This window comes from Erpetoichthys calabaricus, chromosome 10, assembly GCF_900747795.2.
Source record: "Erpetoichthys calabaricus chromosome 10, fErpCal1.3, whole genome shotgun sequence".
Taxonomy (NCBI): domain Eukaryota; kingdom Metazoa; phylum Chordata; class Cladistia; order Polypteriformes; family Polypteridae; genus Erpetoichthys; species Erpetoichthys calabaricus.
In genome coordinates this window covers 38,060,817-38,085,811 of record NC_041403.2, presented here as the reverse complement: position 1 = coordinate 38,085,811, position 24,995 = coordinate 38,060,817, and the positions used below count along the sequence as shown (strand labels likewise).

General features: G+C 39.3%; 1 protein-coding gene across 8 annotated transcripts in view; it reads left to right on the top strand.

Moving 5' to 3' along the window:
- ntng1a (netrin g1a) overlaps positions 1-24,995 on the top strand; it is a 524,315-nt gene that overhangs the window by 21,614 nt on the left and 477,706 nt on the right. For all 8 annotated transcript variants that reach the window (XM_051933209.1, XM_051933212.1, XM_051933210.1 and 5 more), the window contains exon 2: positions 22,973-23,634. In XM_051933209.1, coding sequence (XP_051789169.1) covers positions 23,389-23,634 — 246 coding nt within the window. In that variant the 5' untranslated portion in view covers positions 22,973-23,388. The remainder of the gene's footprint in view (positions 1-22,972; positions 23,635-24,995) is intronic.

The window sequence follows — 24,995 nt, the reverse complement described above, 5'->3', positions numbered from 1 at the left end:
CCCTGCCCGGGATTGGATGTTGCCTTGTGCCCTGTGTTGGCTGGGACCCCCGTAACCCTGTGTTCGGATTCAGCGGATTGAAAATAGATGGATGGATGGATGGATACAGCATTGATATTGATGTGCTGTGCATGCAATCAATTGAATGTTGTAAGCATTTTTTGGAAAAGAACAGGTGAAAACAAATAATGTCATAAAATACGGACAATGTCCATCCCCTCTATGTCCCATCCATGAGGAGCCCCATTAAATGATCTCTGCAAGAACTTAAACTGACCAAGGCAAGCCATTACACCTGAAGGGCCTGAAGTGGGCCAGTATGCTTTATTGGCACTTCTCTGTTCGTGCTTCACACACTGGAGAGTACAGTCTGACCACCAAGGGGACACACAGTACTTTGCAAGACTGCATGTGTTTCACCACCAAGGGGCCCCATCATCCAACCTGTTGTGCAACATGTAAGTATTGCATATAAGTGAGACTGACAATTCAAGGGGGGCAACCATACCCTCCCCAGCACTCATTGAATATCTATGTATTTTTTACCGTAGGAGTAGGAAGAACCAGACACATTCGGGGATACTTGCTAAGCACATCTTCTTTGAGCTTCGCAGAACTTCCACTTTCGTTTTCATTTGCACAAATCAGAAGCCCCATTTCTTTACACAGTTTCCTCTCAGAACACAGCAAAAAAAGACAGTGTGTCTAAGAATAGCCCACTCGCTGCAGCATTGTTATCAACAAAATACTGACAAATAAAAAACACGGGTTGGCTAATTTTCTTTTTTGTTCAATCAAATCAGTGAAAACTTTTTTTCAGATTTTGGGGTATTTAGTTTTTTATCGTGAGGGGTTTTTACCAATAAATATTGATATATCAAAATGCCCTTTCTTAATAGATGCCTGCTGGCCTAGATTTACTATACCGCCAACTTTCAGCTTTATAACTAAATATAAAATAGTGTTATTGTTGGTGAGTCAATCAACTTTTCATTTATATAAAATATATATATATATATATCCATCCATCCATCCATTTTCTAACCCGCTGAATCCAAACACAGGGTCACGGGGGTCTGCTGGAGCCAATCCCAGCCAACACAGGGCACAAGGCAGGAAACAATCCTGGGCAAGGTGCCAACCCACCACAGGACACACACAAACACACCCACACACCAAGCACACACCAGGGGGTCCTCAGGTTATGACACAGTTCCGTTCCTGCAACAGTGATGTATCCCAAATTTTGGTGTAAGTCGAAACACGCCCTAGCCTAAGTCACTTACCTGTCCTAACACATTTGCAAAATCATAATCTAGAACATAAAAACACAGCTAAGCCACAGAAAAAGGAAAAGGACATATACTGTACTGTACACTGTACTGTAACAGAAAAAATGACAAAAAATTATTGTAAAAAAAAAAATTTCTTTACAATGTCTAATTTCACTTCCATTGTGATGGCTTTCCACTTCTTCGAAGCACTAGCATCTGAAGACTCTGACTTTCATTTAGGAGCCATGATAAGGGCCAAAATGTCGCCAAACAAAGCAACACAAACAGAACACTTTCTCCGCTCACAACCAAACCAGTTCGCCAACTCCCTCACTCATACGCCGCGTTACTGCGTATTCTTCTGCTGCGCGCAACCAAACTAGTTTTCCCACATGGTCTGTAAGTATGATGCTAACGGCGTAAGCCGAAACACTCGCGTCTCATTTTTTTTAAGTTTTTATGGGAGTGAGTGTTGTAAACTCAAAACGTCGTATGTCGAGACGTTGTAACCCGAGGCCCCCTGTGTGTATATATATATATATATATATATATGAATCGTGACTAAGCACACTAGGACACACCTGGTCAAGAAAAGTGTATTTTACTTTAAGAGTGATTATTAATTTAGTGCAGTAACTTGAATATTTACACCTTACCATCAAAATAAAATAGCATGTCTCAAATTGCAGACATGAATATCAAACATGAAGTATTTTCCTGGCTAGCTGTACTAACTGGATATTGCACTGGATAAACAAATGAAGGAAAATCTATTTTTGGAAATCAATCCCCGATTAGAAAAAAAGAAATGCCCTTAGACAAAAGCCGTAGTCCAGTGAGATTATGAAATTATTATCATGAGGTGAAAATTCTGTACCTGTGCTCTTAGATGAGATCCAGACTTGGTTATTAGAAAAGTTAGTGCATGCTGATGACAATGTCCTCCCATCAGCCCCAAAGTGCTCTTGCTGCCTGATGGGAATTGTAGTCCCTGAGTCAGTGCTATTTTTTTTTAGGTTTGCCCTCTCCCATTACAATCCATTTCCCCAGTATGCATGTTCCCTGTACTTTAAGTTGGATCAGCGACCTCACGCATGCAAAATTTTGTGAAAACTGGTTCATTTGTGAACAAAAAAAAACAACAGATTAAACTTTTATTTATACAGATTTGGATTTTTCATTACAAAATGGAAAATTGTGCAGTAATGTAGGTAATTAATGCCAAAAACAGCTTTTTAGGCTAGTACTGTGACAAAAATTCTATATTACTGGGTTGAATAAGGAAATGCTTTGTGAAAGAATTGGTGGAGCTTGATGACCGGTGGGATTTTAGCATGCAGACTGAGCAATCAGGAAAAGTGAAAATGGAAAAACTAACCCTTCTTATTCTCCATTCTCTCTTATTTAAAGGACAAGTTTGGCATTTTTCAAGTTGAACTTATTTCTTCCCTGTTATGGTATATTATTAAGTTGCCACTTGAAATGGTGTTCTAGATTGAAGCATTTTAAAACATTTTAAATATACCTTGTCTGTTTTTGTACCTTACAATAGGGCTAATGGGGATACAGCCATGATTTAATAAAAAAGCCTTTAATCTTACTGAAAACAAGCCTTTTGTGTTTATGAGGCATCCTGTGATAATGAAAGAAAACTTAAAATAATTATTTTATCAGAGATTCTTGGTACTATTTTCTTGAGGTAATGACATGCTTCTTGTTCATTCATCTGCTACTAGCGGCTCTTGTGGGTGAAGTTATGACAGAGATACAGCGAACCCCACCCTCAAGCCCATTACTTTCTCTGTTGTTATTTCACAAAGCCTGTGGAACGAGACACAAGCCGAGTAGCAGCATAGTGAAAAGACCACATAATAATACATCTGGACTGAATGGATTACTCTGCATTGTATTTTTAATAAAAGCATTAGATATTTGAAAGAGCCAAGCCACCTTTTTTGTGGCAGGTCTTGTGCACGGATAATCAAAAAAAAAAAATATTCAGAGCATGTGATAGAGCAGATTGAAATGTCACATGCCAATAATCCATTTTTTAATACACGATGAGTTTCTCTTGCTGAGGATAGGGCAATAAAAGAACAGAGCACAAAGATTTTGAGTTAGAGATTTTGAGTTAGTAAATTCACTGACACTGATGCCAGTCAGTCCATAAGTATGTGGTGAGAACATGCAGACTCCATATAAAACCTGGTGCTGCGAGTCAGGAATGAGAGCTACCTTGGAAATTCGAGAACACCATGGAACTTGAGAGTCCAACATAAAAGGTGCCACCCTGCCATATACAAGGAGCCAGAGTCATGAGGCAGTGGACGACACTTGCAAAGGAGGACAGGAAGGAGACAGAAGCTGTTGATTAAAAGGCCTAAAGAGGTACTGTTAATAATAAAACATTATTTCATTTAACTAGAACCGGTCTTTGGTCACTGAAGAGCCCTCTGGAGGTCATAGTGCATAATCTCAAGACGTGCATCAATACTCAATAACATTTATGGTTGGAAAGATGTATTCTGTATATTTTAAGACTTTTCTTTACAAATGGACCCTGGTACAGTTCACCTCCATTATAAAATGCAAGAGCAGGATAGTTATTTTTCAAAATGTATAAAATATGCTTCACTTTTGAACACCATTTCATGTGTCAAAATAATATATGAGGGGCAGTCAAAAAGTTCCCGGAATTGTGTTAACAGCTGGAGAGTGAGAGGTCAGATTACACACACATTGTTGTGGAGGGGAGCGCAGCACGTCTGCAGATAAGTTACAATTGTTTTAATTACCGTTTGATTTAGACATGTGCATAGTCATTTAGCACAATGTCACAGTTCGAACAACGTGCTAACATCAAGTTCATGTGCAAATTGGGGATTCGTATGCTAGAAGCACTGTAGCATTGATCTCTCACTCGACCTCTATATCACAATTCCAGGAACTTTTTGAGTGACCCTCGTATACCATGATTGAGAAAAAATAAGTTTGACTTGAAAAATACCAAACATTTCCTTTAATTGCCAAATTAGCATTTGAGACTACAGTGGTACCTTGGTTTGCGAGCTTAATTAATTCTGGAAACGTGTTTGTAATCCAAAGCGCTTGTATATCAAAGCAAATTTCCCCATAAGAAATAATGAAAACTCAGATGATTCATTCCATAACCTAATAATATTCATATAAAAATGATTAATATAAAGTAAAAATACATAAAACAAATCAACCTGCACTTTACCTTTGAAAATAATCGTGGCTGGTGTGAGGGAGACAAGAGAGAGGAGAGGAGGAGGAGGAGGGTTATTGTGTACGACAACTTTCACTATAACAAATGGAATCACTGCTATCTGTTGGCTCACTGGAATCTTTATCTTGTTGTAAAATCTTGCGACGTCGGCCACTCGCATACCTCATTCGTGCTTCTAGATTATTTCCTTCTTACATACCACTAATCATCTCCTTCTTCTTACCACCTTCCTTTTCAACCTTTTTCTTCATGGGGGCCTTTGTTGCACTACAGTTACTAAACAGCAGTCACTACACTTGGACACAAAATAAAAAAATGCTTTGCGCACACTCACGTGGTCACAATGCTATAGTAAACAGTATACACTCGTATGGATGTTGATTATACGTGTGAGGCATGCAAAACTGAGACTGAGCGTGGGAGACGATTACCCACAATCCTGCAGCGAGAGTGAGAGAAGAACCATCGGCTCAGTCTGTGATCACGTGATGCTAGGCAGACAAAGCGTATACGTACTACTCATATTTCAAGACCTCGCTTGTTTATCAAGTTAAAATTTATTAAAAATTTTTGTTCGTCTTGCAAAACACTCACAGACCAAGTTACTCGCAATCCAAGGTTTTACTGTACATGATTTTGGAGCTCCTAACCTGCAATTTTTGAATTTTGCTGTACTCTGTACACATCAAGGTGCTACAGCTTCACCGCAATGCCTGAAAACACAAAAGTAAAGAGATCCTACGAAATGAAAACACTGAGTTAATAGGAAAATGGATGTACCTATCATAATTATAAACATTTTGTTTGCAATTGAACTGATGGAGACATCTGAGGAACCCTAAACATTAATCCTGTATGATGCTATTGTGACTATTATGCTGGCAACAATTGGGGAAAGTGTCAGTCAGATGAAAGTCACCTGGTAGCAGGGTCAAATTACAACATCTTGCAATGATTCAAAAAGATCTTCAGGAAAGTGGGTTCAGTAAGAAGTGAGTGAAAAATGGCCATTATGTCTATCTGTGTTGCTGGCTTAAATGCCTTTTTCTGATCTAAAATCAGGAAAAAAAAATCATTTTGCTGTTGTGTGATATATACAGGATAAGTTGAGTGACCTTTATAATACATTGTCTATTAGGGAAATGAAAAAAAAATCATCAAAGTTGGCCTGGCTGGGGAAGATAAGGTTGTTTGATAAATGTGGTGTTCCCATGTAATCTCCTTAACCGAGGTGACAGAAGCTAGGATGAGTTGGACCAAACAGGTTATCGATGTTTTAAATATTTTTTTGCCCGGTTCTCAAAATGTTTTCCTATTATTTATAAAGAGATCATTTTCACCATCATGTATGCTATTTCTCTGTCACAGCTTCAAGTGGATTAGATACAATCAGTGTCCATTTTCACTTTCAACTGCTCTGCAGCAATATCCGTGCAAATCTTGTATGTAATCGCCTGGATAGTATTGTTAAGATTCAACATTCAGTGCAGTACTAAATCCCTCAGATTTTCATAGAGTCAACATCTTCATGACTTTGATGCTGCATTTTTTTTGCTAACTAAATACCACTGAAAAACTAGCCACAGATCTGAGCATTTCTCAAATGAGTGGAACACCAAAAATTATACTCATGTAACAGGTTTTTTTTCCCCCAGAGATGAGCAGTCCTATGTACTGGGCTGGCGTCCAGGCAATGCAGTTAACTGAATCAGCCATAAACATAAAACTTGATTGTTATCTCTCTTTTCAGATTGTCCGGGGTTAGCACAAAGTATAGCTCAATAACAAATATGTATACCAATCAACCACAGCATTAAAACCACTGACAGCTGAAGTGAATAACATTGATTATCTCATTATAATGTCACTTATCAAGGGATGGGATACATTCAGCAGCAAGTAAACAGTCAGTTTGTGAAGGTGATGTGTTGGAAGCAGCAAAAATGGACAAGCTTAAGGATCTGAGCAACTTTGACAAGGGAGAAATTGTGATGGCTCAATGCTGGTCATGAGAGAACGGTGTCAGAAGACACAGCTCATCGAATATTGCTGCATATGGGGCTGCAGAGTGCCCCTGCTGATCCCTGTCCCTGACCCCAATCGTCTGCAATGGGCAAGTGAATGTCAGAACTGGACAATCGACCAATGGAAGAATGTGTGATGAATCACACTTTCTTTTAGATCATGAGGATAGCTGATGCATGTGTACTGTTCACTGGGTGAAGAGACGGCAATAGGATGCACTGTGGGAAGAAGGCAAGCTGGTGGAGGAAGTGTGATGTTCTAGGTCTTTTTCTGCTGGGGGATAGGAAGAAAGTTCAAACGAGTTATGTACCTGTCACTTGTCTCTACTTACCTGTCTGTCCATATTGTACCCCATGTATTCAACCCTAGGCACCTCTATGGCACTGGAACTGTCTTTATTTTCTCTCCTTTACTTAAATCTAGTTTATCTCCAGTAGAGGCCTTCACAAGAGTGTCCTCTCAGGCCCTTAACAGTTTATAGGATAGACAAGGACAATCTGTTGGAGAAGATAGTAACAGTTAGACAGAGTCAAGACTTTTCAACTTTTGCTTTCAAATTATATGTATTTCCATCCAAACCATTAACAGCAAGTATACAGTGATACAAGAAATAATACAGCCTAGATGCATTACGTCTACATACACTCCCATTAGTAGCAGTAGCTAGATGCTGATGATCGTTCCATTCCCAGATGGCTTCATTCTTTTGTTGAGTCTGTGTTCTCAAGCAAAATGATAAAGCAAGACAAATGTGTTGGTTTTGGAAAAATGTGTCAGTTTATAAAAACAGCAGTGGTAGTTGCCAATGATTGGGGAGTATCATCAGAATAGTGTTTTGTTTTTTTAAAAATAAACCAATAGATAGATAGACAGATAGATAGATAAAGCATCAGCTTCACTTCCTTCTTACCCAAAATGGGCAAATACGTGGAATACTTGGTGCACAGGTTTACATCTCTGTTAACAGGTCATACACGTTTTGTAGTTTTTCACAACTCAGAAAATGTCACAAGTATCATTATTACTTAAGCTCAAGGCTAATAATCTGACATTCAAAGCTAACTAAGTGAAAAACGAAAAGAAACTCTAAATTCAAACTTACCCAACATGCACTGGTCTACTGGTCAGTTTGACAAACAAAACAGCCTAATAATTGAAAAGTTTAAAATATCTTCTGTACACTGGATAACACATTTGTCTTATAGTGATGATGCAAAAATGTTATGTATTGAAAAAAGTTCACAGGTTATTTAATGTCATTCTGGATAGTTCAGTGCTTGAAGTGGGCTCGTACCATGGTACTTTGTACCTGTTCTTCCTAGTTTCCTAGTAACATTAGAACAATCTAGACGAGAACAAGCTATTCAGTTCAACAAAGCTCACCAGTTATTCACTTAATTCTTCCAAAATAACATCAAGTCATGTTTAGAAAGTTCCCTTAGTCCTACTGTCTACCATATTACTTGGTAGTTTATTCCAAGTGTCTATGTTTCTCTATGTAAAGAAAAAAACTTCCTAATGTTTGTGTGAAATTTCCCCTTAACAAATTTCCAACTGTGTTCCATTTTGTTGATGAACTCATTTTAAAGTAACAGTCTTGATCCACTGTACTAATTCCTTTCATAATTTCAAATACTTCAATCATGTCTCCTCTTATAATCTCCTTTTGCCTAAACTAGAAAGGCTCATCTGTTTTAATTTTTACTCATAATTCATCCCCTGTAGCCCTGGAATCAGCCTAGTCGCTCTTCTCTGGACCTTTTCTAGTGCCACTATGTCCTTTTTTGTATCCTTGAGACCAAAACAGCATACAGTACTCCAGATGAAGCCTAACCAGTCCATTATGAAGCTTCATCATAACCTCCATGGACTTGTACTCTAGCATATGAGAACCGGCAGTAAATGTACAGTATGTGTACTAGTGATTACTAGGCACTCCACATATATTTAGAAAAGCTATTTTTAATTTCACGAACCTTTAGCATTTCCAAATACTCCTCCAACCTCTCCTTATCCCCACTCTCTACTATCTGACTTCTCCAAAATATGTTTTTGGACACCTAAAGGGATTAAGGTCTCCAAAAATGTTGCTGACTACATATTTTGGGATATCATATTTGCTTTAATATGTGTTTTCAGACCTTCTATGCAACAAAAAGTCTGAAATTTGGAGTACCACAAGTTCTCTTTTCCACTTCTACCAATGGGGTAGATAAGATTACAGTTTCAAAAGCTTATGTTCAAGTCTCATGTCAGTCACTGTCTGCTTGGAGTTTACATGGCCTCCCTATGTTTGTGTGTGTGTGTCTTTTTCTTCAGATATTTAAAGTACTCCTTTAAAGTCACGAAAATGTATGCATGAAGTTAAATACATAATTTCTATCAGATCTATATATGAGTGACTGTCAGGTGTTATGTAACTCTACTTACATATCAGTTAATTGATGTGAAAAGCTCAAAACATGTTTTTGGCAAAGGCAAAACTGTACCCATTGGTGAAAGACTGCCATCATTAGAGTCCCATTTTTATTTTTCCTGCTCCCTCCATCATGAGACTGCTGTGTGATTAGAGATTCACAGCAAGAGACACAGATGGGGTGACCAGGAGAAATATGAAAGGACAGGATGTGGCGGAGATCAACCAGCTCCTGACAGTGAATGTCAGTGTGTCCTGTGATGGACTGGCACTCAATCCAAGGTTGGTTATGGATACGATGGGCTCAACACTGGCCTTTGCAACTCTAAATTGACAATTGAAAGAAATATGCTGTGTATATACAATTTATGAAGCTGGATTCATGTAGTCAATTTACAAAAATGAATTTCACTATCTACCTTTAGTACCTGCTGCTTCTTGGCCTAGTTTGTTAAGCATTAGCTTTCAAGCTACAAGGTTTCTAGTTTAATCTCAGCCTTCACCTCACTCTGTGACCCAAGAGCAACCCAGTTAACCAGCCTGTACTCCTATGCACGGTACATAAAAATGTATTCCATTTTCATACCTATAAAGCTTCAAGGAATGGTGTTCAATATGGAAAGCTGTTATATAAAATAAATAGATGATTGAAGATATTAAGCTAAGCCTTATGAGGACAAGGCCTTCATTTTCAATATGACAATAGTTTGCCACTAATCTTTTAGAGAACATGAAGAATGTGGAAGCTTACAAGTGGCCTAAAGGTGCCTAAAAAAAGACGATTAAGATCGACACGTTGAGGATAATGAATTCTCAACATGTGACACAGTGGCTAGGTGAAAGTATTAATGAAAATAGATGATTTAGTACTAGAGGCACATTTGAAGATACAGTTCTTACGATCTTCTGCTAAGCTTGGTCAATTTCCTGACAGACTGTGTGAGAATTTGGAAGAGTCAGATCAACTTAAACTATGTGATAATAAGTTTAAAAGTTACAAACTGCTTCAGATCTACAGTCCAAAAGATCATCCATTCATCCATTTTCTGCTGCTTATCTAACAGGGAAAGCAGTCTAAGCAATGATGCCCAGATATCCCTTTTCTGCACCACCTCCTCCAACTTCTCTGGGTGAATACCAAATGTTTCCAGGCCAGATGAGAAATATAGTCTCTCCAGCATGCCCTGGGTCTACCTCAAGATCTACTCCCAGTTTGACATACTCAAAGCACCTCCCTAAGAAGGCATCCAAGAGGCTTCCTAATCTGAGACCTCAACATTTACATTCCCATGTATTTATTTGGCTGATGCCTTTATCCAAGGTGACTTACAACATTTATGATACAATTGGTTACATTACTTTTGGTTTTCCAGTTGGAGCACAGGCAGGTCAAGTGACTTGCTTATGGTCACACAGTGTCAGTCACAGTATTTGAACTCACAATCTCAAGATTTGAATCACCTCAACTGTTTCCTTTCAATGCAGAGAAGCTTTGACTCTACTTTGAGCTCCACTGAAATGTATGTGCTTCTGACCCTATCTCTAAGGCTGAGCCCAGACACCCTGCAAAAAACTCATTTCTGCCTCTTGTTTCAGCAATCTCACTACCCACAGCTTCTGATCATAGGTGAAGACAGGAACATAGATCGACAAGTAAATTGACCCTCTTCATCATGACTGACCACTACAACGCCCGCATAACTGTGAATGTTGCTCCGATCCGCCTGCTGATCTCTTGTTCCCTTCATCCCTTACTCGTAAATAAGATCCTAAGATACTTACCTCCTCTGGGTGAGGTAGCACCTTATCCCCAACCCAGAGAGGGCACTCCACCCTTTTCCAGCTGAGGACCATGACCTCGGACTTGGAGGTGCTCATCCTCATCCCGGCCACTTCACATTCAGCTGTCAACTGTCCCAGCGCCTATCGACAAAAACACAGTTTGCCCATTTGGTAGTTTGTTCATCTGCTACATTGTTCTCGGTCTTTGTCAAAGTTAGAAGGCACTGGAGATGATACCGATAGCAGTTTACTCAAAGCAAAACTGTAATCCGAAAGCAACAGCAAATGTTTCTACAGGAACCTTCCTGAATATCTCAAAATGAGAATCCTACTGTACATTTTAAAGTTAAATATCCTTCCAGATTTTCATTTTCCATACCTATTCAGTGCCCCCAGGGCTGCCCAATTCTGGGCAGAAGACCAACCCCATGTCTTTCTATGTCTTTGCTATTCAACAGATGGCACATCACAATCTTTAGAACTGCTTTTATGAATCCTGTACCAAGTCGTATGTAATGGAGACATAGCCATCGGATATTAACACTGAGATCTAGGTTGATTACTTAGATTTTAATATATCTTAGACGCTTATATGTAGCCTAGATAGATAGAGAGTACAATCTGGGTTATACAAGGTTTTATGTTTATAATTAATCTAACATATGGAATGAGGGTGTAGAAAGACAACCAGTGTACTTGCAAAAAAAAACTCATACTGTATATTTAAAATGAGAAGTTACAAACATATATAGTTAGAATATAGTTAGAATTTGAACCCAGGTTCCTAGCCCTCAAAGACTTTACAGTATGGACATTATTTAGCACCAGTAACGGTGCACTGCACGATAATGTGCAATGAATACACTTGACTTGAGCATTCATAGTTTTCATCCTCTTTCTCCGTACATTTACCATTTGTTTGCTCAGAGGTTGATGTGCTTGCTGCTTCCTGGGCAGCTCTTCTATTCTCCACCCTAGTGGCCCGCTTCTTCTCTTCTTTCATTGGCATCTTTTCGTGTTAAAACTGATTAAGTCAGTGTTTGTGTTGCAATTACTTAGTATGTTTTCTTTAATTTTTCACTTAAGTGCCAGCTTCAATCTGCCTCAAAAATGATTTAAGATATGAAGAGGTAAGGGAAATGACGGTGAAGGTGGTAGGGGTGAGAACGGCGCCCGTACACATGCGCTGCATGGCCACTCTGCTGCTGAGAGTTGATTCTACAATAAAATAAAAATTAAAAGAGGAGTAACCTTGGAGGTCAATCATCACCCCAAAAGTGGATAGTAGACATCATATAGTATATGTGCACCAAATTTCAGGTCAATATGTCGAACGGTTTGCAAACTACAGGTAATTTAAAATCCTGGACAGACAAACGAACAGCCATGGAAGTGTATTATATATAAAGATATGTATTTGGTTTAATGTAAATATGTGACAAGTGTACGAGTTCAATAGAAAGGCGTTGAATATTCTTTATGTGTTAGTGCCATGGTTTGCACTGTTGCAGTCAGTATAACAATGACTGTGAGACACCACTGGGAGTCTGTATCCATAGTGCTGAATGTCAGTTCTTTAATATAGGTCAGCATTCCCAGCAGATTTCAGTCTAACTTTATGCTGGACTTTCACATGGTCACATTTGTTCAACAGTCACTATGCACAGTGCAAAGGGCTCATATTTAAGGATGAAGACAACAGTAAATTGCAACCAGCACATACAAACACATTTTGGCTCAAATGAAGTAGTTTAAACTTTCTGATTCACTCCTTCTGCAACAGCAAAGTTATAGAAATAAATGGAGGTGTGTAGGAAGCAGCAGGCGTGGACTTATTGTACCATATGCAATGCAATTGACAGCACAGTGCTGAGTATTTAAAAGTGTTGGGTTTCTCATCAGAGCAATTCAAAGAGAATAAGTGAGGCTGATGTCAGCATTTGAACCAGTTCCTTTAATTCCTCTTAACTATGCTGAACATGTGCCTAACCACTAAGTGCCTTCCCCCATCAAACTAAACATTCTCTATTTTATATTCAAGTTTTTGAATTTTGTTAGTGTAGGCCATACTGGTGGTTTGGTCATGTTCGATGCTGAGGGTAACAGTAGCTGCCCAATTTACATTTTACTGTTTTACAATACTAAATCACACTGGATTTTTTTGGCATTTGCCAGCAGAAAATGTCTCTTTAATGTCGAAGTCAAAAACAAATTTACAAATCAGTCTAAATCAATTACAAATATAAGACAAAGTAATTCACATAAGTATTCACTCCCTTCAAGTCAGCATTTAGTAGACACAGCTATGACCGCCATGAGTCTGTGTATACTGGTCTCTTTCACCTTTGCACACCTGGACAATACACTTTCTCACCATATATCTTTGAAAAACTGCTCAAGCTCTGTCAGGCGGCATGGTGATTGGTGAGTGAACCGACTTTTTTTTTTTTTAAGTACATCTTCAGATAATCTGTTGGACTGAGATCTGGACCCTGACTCGGCCGCTCCAGGACAGTAGCATTAACATTAAGCCATTCCTGTGTAGGTTTAGTTTTATGCTTGGGGTCGTCATCCTTGCTAGAAAACAAATCTTCTCTCAAGCTGCAGGTGTCTTGTAGATTGCATCAGGTTTTTGTTCCAGGGCTACCCTACTGCATTCTTGATACCCTCACAAGCCTACCACGGCCTGCTGCAGAGAAGCATCCTCACAGCATTATGCTGCCACCACAACGCTTCACGGTAAAAATGGGTTTTTCATAATGTGTAGTGTTCAAATATGGCGTTTAGTCTGATGGCCAAAATGTCCATTTTTGGTATCATCAGACCATAGAACCTTCTTCCAGTAGACTTCAGAGTCTCCCCTGTGCCTTCTCCCGAGACGTCATGTGCATTTTTAACAGTGATGTTGTCTTTACCACTCTCCCATAAAGCTGAGACTGGTGAAGCACCTGAGCAACAGTTGTTGCCTGCACAGTCTCTCCAGCCTCATCTAGTGTCGCATGTAACTCCTTCAAGCTTACTGTAGGTCTCTCAGTGGCTTCCCTTACTAGTTCTCTTCTGTTGCGATCACTCCGTTTTTGTTAATGGCCTACTCTGTACAGATACACAACTGTGCCATACTCTTTCCATTTCTTCACAATTGATTTTCCATGACCCCAAGGGATGAACAGTGACTTAGATGTTTCCTTGTCTCCCTCCCCTAACTTACTCTTTTCAATCACCTTCTCACTTAGTTGTTTTGAGTGTTCTTTTGTCTTCATTGTGTATGTTAGGTCACCATACTAACTCAACACAAGTTGGACCTTTCACAGTCAGGTGCGTTTATACTACAATCAACTGAAACCCCATGTGATACATAAAAAAATTCCACAAAGTCTAACAAAGAGTTGGGGAATAACCCCGTATAATATCCAGACAAAAAGAACTGCAAGATAGCAAAATTTGATCAAAAAATAAGCATTTGACAGCATAGCATTGTATACAGTGGGGTTATATAGACAAAATGGTGGCAGGAAATGAAATGTTCTGGAAATGACATCACAACAGAGGGACGGAAGCAATGTCATTATGGCAGAGCCGGAAGTGACGTTGTTAGGAAGGGTCGGAAGTGATGTCATCTCGGGAGAGTCGGAAGTGACGTTGTTAGGAAGGGTCGGAAGTGATGTCATCTCGGGAGAGTCGGAAGTGACGTCATTCCTGGGAAACAGAGCCGGAATTGTGGAATGGAGGCCATTTTGAGTAGCCGGATGTGTGGATTGTAAGTTATTTGTCTTCTTTTTCTTGTTGATACAGAGAGAGAGGTGTTAGTACGTTCAATCAACCCCTTGTCCCTTATAGTATTACTCACCTTAGAGTTTGTTGGCTGCCTCCTAAGCGCTCATGTATGACACCCAGTAAGGTGATCTCCATTGAACGAATGATGTGACTTCTGAAACTAACTGGCAGCACCAGTGATGACTTGGGTGTGCCATAGTAAACGGGATGAGTACTTATGATTAGTTTTTAATTTTTTTTTAATATTTGTTAATTAATTTAGACATCTTTGCTGTGATTTGTTTTCACTGTTACACTGAACAGTCTCTTTTTCTGTTGAACAGTGTCAAATAAGCCAAATGAAATTCACTGTGATTTAATGTTGCATAACAATAAAATGTGAATGATTCCAAGGGGGTGAATACATTTTATATGCACTGTATATATAATATACAGTATATTGTAAAAAGGAGACAAAGCAAACTGAAAGAGTTAGGATGACCCCATATAATTTGAAAGAATGCACAAAAATGCAACACACAATAATTTGTAGAGATTTCTTTCCAGTCACGAGTTCAGAACAAAACTGAGAACAAGATGGCCGGTTCCTGGGATATACAGTCACTCGATAGGAAGGTGTGGGTCCTGGAGGGTGGACAACAGAAGTGGCGTCAGCAGTGGAGTGGCTGTTAATCGTCCATTCTGCAGTTGGAGGAAGAGTGAAAGCTTTAGACCACCATGCCACCCCCTGGTTCAGCTGGTTATTAAAATTACTAGAGCCCTTAAACTGTCTCTCATGCGTTTTCTTACGTTTTGATCAGACTGCTTTTTTTTACTAAAAATCAACCACTTGATGATGAGTGGATATTGGTAATAATGACAGATATCAATTAACACATAAACATCACACTAGTGTTTTGAAGCTGTCATTCTACCCATAAATGAACACAAAGAGCAATCCCTATTATTTATTTATTCTTTTGATTTTAAACAGAGATGTTGATTTTTTTCCCCCATTGTGGCAAACCCCTGTATCGATAATGAGGCCTAGAAAGATAAAAGTTAAATTAAATGACTTTTTTGAAAAATTAACACAAGGGAGTGATGAACCCAAGGAGAACATAAAGTTAATGTAAAACAAAGAAAACAAACCCTGTTTCCTGTCTGTCTTTCCCATCTTAAATTTATGCCTTCCATTTCTTATCCATTTTTCTCTGTCCTTTGCAGTGAGGCACATACCAACCCTACGTGAAACACCAATCATTTGCTGGACACACTTACTGTACATTGAAATGTTCCCCCTCTGTCAGGTTAGCTCTTTATCTTTCTCTCCACCTCCTGAATTATGTACGTCTGTTGTAAACACCCCTGACATCCCCTTTAACCCATAAAAAAGGTAACTGGTGCCACAATGGTCTCTGTAGGTTCTAGGTTTAAATCTGGTTAACATCTGCAGACTGCATTCTTCTGTTGTCTGCCTCGCTCAGAACATTAACAGGATTAAAAAGATATGAACACAACTCTTGCTTCCCGTATACAATGGCCAGCTGAAAACCATACTCTTCCAGAAGACACCACAGAGTACTTTTTAAAAGTCTATAAAGCACATGTTGACAGAACAATACAATCCTGGAATACTGATGAACACCCAGAACAGATTTTTGGTTATTCCTTCTGAATGTCTGGTTTGACCTTCGTCAGTGGTGTCTATTTGAGTATCTCATCCCACAGCTTTACAGGAGCTCTGAGAAGTGTCATTCCTTTTATAAACAGGTAGCACTTTCCCATTCTGTCAATCATAAGACATTGTCTCAGCCCCCATACAGTAATGACGAGCCTTGTTCACTGAGATACCACCACAATACCTGTTAGATCTCATCTACCCTGCGGCCTTGCCACTACTTAGCTTTCTGACCAGTACAGTGACTTTAGCCCCAGAAATGAATCCAATTCCAACTAATACTTTAGCACCGACTCCTGTTTCGATCTTCTGCAGAGTCCTTATTCCCCCTCTCAACAATAATCCCAAGTCTGGGTGAACATTTCCCACCCACACTAGGAACAACCTGGCCAAGTTATCATCTAACAGCATCTAAAGCAGTAGAGACAGGTTTGAGGCAGTAATTGTCAGAATTCTGCAAGAGTGGGTAGGAACCAGTCAGGGTAGGCTCCCTTCTCTCTAAAACCATGAACTGGACAATGTAGACATGAAAAATGGTGAGGTGAATGTTGTTACTGATATATTTTATTTTTGAAAGGGATACTCAATCGGGGATTTAACAGAACACTTGTCAAGGCTGGCTTATCTTTTATTATCTTGTACTTCACTTTTTAAAAGAAGACCGTAGTAAAAAAAAATAAATTATGGTTTAGGCAGTTTTAGAAAACTGACCCGTGTCTTTTCTGAAAATAGGCATTTAGCCCAAACACGCATATATGGATCAAAGTGTTTCTCCAAAATAAACTTATTCAAAGAAAAGTTATTGAACTCTGTATAATTGATTTTAACTTTATAATATAATGTGCATTTTTATTATTTCTTGCTGAACTGTTGAAAGCAGCAAATCATCAGTTTTTCACTGATACGGCTGCTGTTTTCTCTTTTGCTTAAGTTACAGACTGTCAGCAGAGTTGGCACCACACAATTGTCTTTATTTAGTTTACTCCAGAGTATATAGCCTGAGGTATCATATTGGGCGATTCGAACGACAGGAAGGGAATGAGGAGGAGAATTCTGTATTCCGCTTCAAGCAAAAATCAGACATAACTGAACAGTATTAGGAAAGAAATGACAGGACGAGTCTAGTTATCCAAACTCCGTGCAGCCAGAGGAGAACTGTGTGTTTTTAGAGTCGGCATAATTTCTTCAAGATGGCACACTGAAATGAAGAAATATAATTATGCATTCAAATTTAACACAAGGCATTCTTTTCAGTTTGAGCTGGAAGTGCAGTATTGTAATTAAAGTTAATGGCAAGTAAATGTCTTTAGAAACTCTGTCTTAGCTCTCATTTATTAAAATAGACATGTACATATTACATTCTCAAAACCCACTTAATCTGTATGTTATCCGTATCTAACAACATTGGCAATCAACTGCAGTCAGGGTGCCAGTCCATTACTGGGCACACCGCACTCACACTGGGTTCAATTTAGGCTTGTCAGTTACCTAAATCTAATCACCTTGAGCATGGGAAAATTGCTATAGAAATAAAATGTATTATCATTATTTGTTATAACCATCCATCCATCCATCCATTTTCCAACCCGCTGAATCCGAACACAGGGTCACGGGGGTCTGCTGGAGCCAATCCCAGCCAACACAGGGCACAAGGCAGGGAACCAATCCTGGGCAGGGTGCCAACCCACCGCAGGACACACACAAACACACCCACACACCAAGCACACACTAGGGCCAATTTAGAATCGCCAATCCACCTAACCTGCATGTCTTTGGACTGTGGGAGGAAACCAGAGCGCCTGGAGGAAACCCACGCAGACACGGGGAGATCATGCAAACTCCACGCAGGGAGGACCTGGGAAGCGAACCCAGGTCCCCAGATCCCCCAACTGCGAGGCAGCAGCGCTACCCACTGCGCCACCGTGCCGCCCCTTGTTATAACCTGAAAATGAAAAAAATATATCAGAGCTAAAGCCCTTGTAGACATGAAGAGAAGATGCAAACTCTACAGAGGCAATGACTGGACTTGAGGCAACACCTATGAAAACATTCCCCAAAATTCTCTTTTGCTCTTTATCTGAGGCATGTCACACACGTGCACTTGTGAGGCAGCTAAAGGGTCTGAATGAGGGCAATTCTACGCCACACCAGGGGGTGGCGAAGTGTACTAATCCTTTCTCTCTTTCCACTGCAGACCACTTATGGCAAATTCCGCCCGGCCCTGCTGACATCACGTCCAAAGACGTCACTTTTGGTTCCGGCCCCAATGACCTCACTTCCTCTGCTTGCCCTTTAAACCGCCATCTTTATCTCAGCAATTCAGTTCTGTTTTGGACTCTAACCTGTACATATCTGTACATCAATTCAATCCATTTTGCAGCCAGGAACAATATACGGGTGGCTGCCCCAAACCCTTATGTGGCTCCTTTTGTTTGTCTTTGACAGGCAACACTTAATAAGACTGCTATATCCTTTGGCAGAACATATGAACAAACTGAAAACACAATAACTATTAAATTAACACCTTAGCTGCATGGAGACTACAAGTAGTGTTATAACTAAAGTACCTATAAAAAGTATTCACCCCCTTGGATATTTTCACATTTTGTTTTTTTACAGCACTGAATCACAGTGGATTTAATCTGGCCTTTTTGACACAATGATCAGCCTAAAAGGTCTCTATAATGTAAAGGTGAAGACAAATTTCTGTAAAGTGATTTAAATGAATTACAAATCGTAAAACAAAATAGCTGCATAAATATTCACTCCATTTAATATGGCACACCTAAATCATCACTGGTGGAGACAGTTCATTTTAGAAGTCCCATAATTAGGTTAATGGAGATTGCCTATCTGGAGTTTCCGTGATTTTCAGTTTATGAGAATAACAAATGTAGTGAGCCCCATTCACCCTGTGATAAAACAGGCCACCAGATCTTCATTATTGTCACTGATGGCTTTATGAAAAGAGTCTTACAAGATCAGGATTCAGAATTGTTTTCTCATGAGAGGTCCAACTTGTGGTGAGTGAATATGGCGGCCTAACCTTCATTCATTTGTGAATTTCCCCTTGGGATTAATAAAGTATCTATCTATCTATCTAACCTACACAATGAAGACAAAAGAACACTCCAAGCAACTCTGTGAAAAGGTGACTGAATAGCACAAGTCAGGGGATGGACACAAGAAAATATCCAAGTCACTGAATATTTCTTGGTGTCCAGGTAAATCAATTGTTAAGAAATGGAAAGAGTATGGCACAGCTGGACATCTGCTTAGAGCAGTTCATCCAAAAAAAACTGAGTGATCATGCCAGAAGAAAAGTAGTGAGGTGCCCACTGAGAGACAAACAGTATGTCTGAAGAGGTTACAAGCTATACAGTGGTTCACACTGGGGAGACTGTGTAGACAACAACTGCTTTATTGTAGAGTGGCAAAGACAAAGCTATTGCATATGCATATGATGTCTCGACAGAAGGCATATGGGGGGCACTCAAGTCAATTGAAAGAAAATTCTATAGTCTGTTGAGACCAAAATGGAACATTTTGGCCATCAGACTAAACACTATGTTTGAACACTACACATTATGAAAAAACTTACCACTTTCACTGTGAAGCACTGTGGTGGCAGCATCATGCTCAGTGGATGCTTGTCTGTAGCAGGCCCTAGAAGGTATTGTGCATGAAGAAGATTAGTGAGGGAGATCACCAAGAGACCTGTGATAACTGTGAAGGTGTTCCAAGCTACACTGGATTAGACTGCAGAGACTGTGCAGACGACTATTTTCTGGGTGCCTAACCAGTCAGAGGTTTAAGATCACTGTTAAGTGAAACACATGGAAAGTTTGCCAGAAGTAACATGGTGGACTTTGAAGTCAGCTGGAAAAAGCTTCTATGATCTGATGAGACCAAAACTGAACTTTCTGGCCATCAGACTAAATGCCATGTTTGGTTTAAGACAAACATCGCAAATTAATGGCCATGTCATGCTGTTGGGATGCATCTCTGAAGAAGGCCCTGGAAGGTTCTTGAGGGTAAAGAGTAAAAAGAATGCAGCAAAATACAAGGAAATGTCATTAACTCATCTAATTTTTTGCAACTGCCTTTCCTGGTGAGGGTCGTGGTGGCAACAGGCCAAGCAGATTATCCCAGACTTCCCTGTCCCCAGCAACAAATTCCAAACTGGCCAAGATATATAATCTCTCCAGCATGTCCTGGGTCTGCTGCTGGGTCTCCAACCAGTGAGACGTACCTCTGAGTGAAATGCCCCGGGAGACATCCTTATGATATACTCACACCATCACATTCTGAGGCTCTCCTAAATCACAGTTTCTCACCCTATCACTGAGTGTTAGCCCAGCCGCCCTGCAAAGAAACCTCATTTCTGTTATTACCCACAGGTTAGGACAGGATTACAGATCGACCGGTAAACCTAGTGGTTAGTTTTTAGACTAAGCTCCCACTTTACTACCACGGACGGGTACAGTGCATGCAGAACAGCTGCTACAACTCCAATACGCTTGTTGTGCCCCCAAACCCCCCCCCCAATGGTTTCCTTTTTCCATCACTTGTTAACAAGATCCTGAGATAATTGAACTCTTCTACTAAGGACGGTTGTTCCCTCTTTAGCTGGTGAAAGCAATCCACTCTTTTCAGAGAAAGAATCATGACCTCAAACTTGGTGGTACTCATCTTCATCTGTTATGCTTTACACTCATTAGTGAATCATTTGAATGTCAGATGGGGCAAAGAGGACAACTTCACCTGCAAAAAATAACAATACTAGCCCTAGCCTCCCCACCTGGACATCCTCGCTATACCTTGACAACCTATCCATGAAAATCACAAACAGGAATAGTGACAGGTTTTATATTTGTCATTAATTTAGACCACTTTTACAGATATCTGTTTTCACTTTGATATTAAAGGACTTTTTTCTGTTTTCAATGTCTAAAAACCCAAATTAAACATTCAGTAATTCAATTATATATTACAATAAAATGTGAAAGGTTCTAAGGTGGGCGGTGAATAACTTTTATTGGTATTGAAACTTGAAGTGCTTAGCAAATGCGTCAAGTCCAAAATATCAAAAAATAATAAACAGCTGTGTTGGATATCACAAATGAAGTGGGGTACATGCCAGCAGGACATTAAATTTGAACAAAATAAATATATATATATATAATATTTCCATTCATCCATTATCCAACCCGCTATATCCTAACACAGGGTCACGGGGGTCTGCTGGAGCCAATCCCAGCCAACACAGGGCGCAAGGCAGGAAACAAACCCCGGGCAGGGCGCCAGCCTACCGAAGGGCACATGCACCAAGCACACACTAGGGACAATTTAGAATTGCCAATGCACCTAACCTGCATGTCTTTGGACTGTAGGAGGAAACCGGAGTACCTGGAGGAAACCCACATAGTCACGGGCAGAACATGCAAACTCCATGCAGGGAGGACCCGGGAGGCAAACCCAGGTCTCCTAACTGTGAGGCAGCAGCGCTACCCACTGCACCACCGTGCCGCCAATATATATATTTTAAGTATATATAATACTTTTTAAAAACCATGCTTATATTACGTTAAAAAGTGTACTAAAAAGTAAAAAATAAGTCTCTCATAAAATAAAAGCGTGGGCACTTTTCATCAATCACCATTCAAAAAACACTTCTTAAAATCTTAGCAACAGCACCCATGCTTTTATTTTACAAGTGCTGTATGAGAGACTTATTTTTTACTTTTTAGTACACTTTTTAACTTAATATAAGTGTGGTTTTTAAAAAGTTTTTTTTATATATATATATATATTACTTTCAACTTTTTAGTCTTGGGTTTGTTTTAGTATAATTTTGTAATCAATATTTTAACACTTCCTTTAATGTTTCTATCTGTTACTAGCGCCATCTATTGGTGAAATCTTTAACTATTCTTCATATGAAAATTTCATTTCTTAATTAACATGGATTATTGATCAATTAGTGAAACAGATTATTGATTCATGTATTGTCATGGGGAGTGAGTAAGTGTGCAAAATTTCAAGTCATTTGGACAATAGGAAGTGGGTTAAATATCGATTACAAGATTTGTACCAGACAACAAACAAGTGAAGTTAAAAGAAGCGTGATAATAGTAATAATAATAATAACAAAAGACTGATTTGTTAGAAAATGAGACAAATCCAAAAATGTAGATCTTGTAGTTTATGGATGACTCTTTGTTCCCATTTTGTGTCTGTGCTGAGAAAATGGGATCTTAACTGGACTGCACAGATTAAAAAATAGAATGAATGGACAGATTATTATTTTGAAATGCATTGAGAACGCATTCACTCTAGAAGGAGATGTTTAAAAATAACCTTCTTTTCTTTTTTTGATCCTAATCAAGATGTTTAACAATGTCATCTTTGAGTAAGGCATGGGCTTCCGGCCAGTGTTAGGAATTCTGTTTAACAGGCCTGAAGAGGTGCAGCTTCTGTAAAAGACACTATGGGAAATTAATTTGCTTAAGGGTTTATCCAGAAGTTAAAGATAAGGTCAAAAACTCAAGAGACTAAAGACATCAGATTAAAAGAATATGACTTGATAGACTCAAAAAATCAGTGCCAACTGAATGCCTAAAGCCTGTTTAAATGAGAAATCATTAAACTGAAACTGAACTTCTGCCAGGCACCCTATCCCCCCTAAAATCCTCTTACTTTTTTGTTTCTTTATTTTTTAACATCTGTAAAACATCCCTCTTTCACAACCTGTAAAAATGATCGTTTCCAACCGGTTTTGTTTCCTACAGGGGCTTGGGACGAGAAGAAGATGATGATTGATGGAAAACAGACTTTAGACAGCAAAAGCTCATCAGTTTTCTGGAGAAACTGATTTATAAGTGCATCAAGCCATCTCTCATGAGCCCTAGACATAGCACCTCCCGGAAAGTCCTCAGCAAAAACGCTAAGTTCCTCCACTTTTGGAAAAACCTTTTCGCAGATGTACTTCCTGGCTGTAAACAGCTTGTTGCAGATGGAGAGATAAACAAAAACAAGACGCTGCTGTCCTAAAGCGATCATCTAAGCAGCACACGAGTATGATGACACAGAGCCACAGCTCGTGATTTGCTTCAAATTGGATTATTTTCTGAGATTCCTTGGGTTATCTTTTGTTCCTAATCTCAAAAACAGGTAAAAAATAAACAGCACAGCAAAGGAGTAAGAAATGCATTTTTCTACTTTTTTTTCGCTACATACCCTCTGGGTAGCCGTGAACCATGCAATGCAGCACTACCCTTCTGTATGGGGACACTATGACGTCTGCAAATTTCAGATGTATTCAGATGAAGGCATTACCTGGGATTACATGGCCTGTCAACCAGAGGCTACTGACATGACCAAATATGTAAAAGTTAAGTTGGACCCACCAGATATCACCTGCGGAGACCCTCCTGAGACTTACTGCGCATTGGTAAGTTTAAAAATATAACTGCAGTGAATAACTTGCTGACCGTAGGCGATGTCTTCTTCATCTTGCATCTTGATTAATGAGAACAGTGTTTAGCTTAAGTGTGGTGGTAGAAGATTAGAAATGTGCAGCTACAGGGATGGCAGGCAAACAAAGCCACACAGTGTGGGGAATAAATGAGCAGCCCGTGTTACTGAGGCCAGTCAAAACTAGCAGAGAACAAACTGCATGCATAGAACATTGTCATTTTAGTTATTATTATTTGTGTACATAATTTTCATTTAAAAATGTTACTATTTCATACAATCAATCAAATACCTTTAATATGTAAGCAATAAAAAATTACCAACCCAAAAATAGAGGGGTAAAGAATAAAAATTGGCACAGGTGAAGACAGCAATGCTCTTCAAGATTTAAGTTTGTTATTAGAGGGTCATTAAAATTTTTTATTTTTATTGGCAGGGACCAATCAGTGCAAGCTGATGAACCACAAGATTACTGGGAGTTGCTATTTCATGGGGAACAATTTCATGTCTCAGTCCCCATTATAACTGAGGTTCAGCAGCTCACCTACTCCTGTCAACGCCAGATAGGCACATGTCAATCCATTCACTGCAGTGTGCGTGCATCTCCAGAAATCTAGGGGCATCACAGACCCATAATTGCTCAAGTGTGAAGCATCTGTGCAGATAGATCAGAAACAAAAACAAAAATGCTTGCTAGCTGTGTCTGATCTATCTGTGCTGATGTGTCACACATCTTCTTCCCACAAAAGACAGAAACGCCATTGTAAATAGTAATAAGTCTTTCATTAATATTATTTTTTTACAGGGTTTAAGGTTTGTTGTGACTTGGTGCAATTGCAGAAGCATTCACTCAGTGTCCCTTTCCCTTATATAGTCCTGGTGAACATCCACTGAGCTGGCTGGGACTCTGGTTGCCAGGACTTGAAAATCAATTTATGCTGGCAATTAAGGTCAATCAGTGCCCCAAAGATTAAGCTCAATGATATACATATATTGTATTTTGTTTATAGTTATGGTTCACAGCTAAGATCACATTTTTGGCCACAATAATCAGTCCAGCATAGGTGGCAGATGCTTCCCTAATCTTCAGACACACTTAAAAGACCATTGTAGTATTACAATCTATTCAAAACTAGTTCAGTCCCTCCTTCCCCATTGACTTCAATACATTTTACACAATTTGGCCAAGTTCCTAAACATTTGCGGGATTTTGCCAAACTAACAGCAAAGGAATCTCTGTGGTGTTCGCTTATCATCAATGAGCAATAACAAAAGAATCACAAATCGTTGCTCCAGATGGGTTGGAGTATATGTTTTAAGATCAGAGCTCTGTCCTCC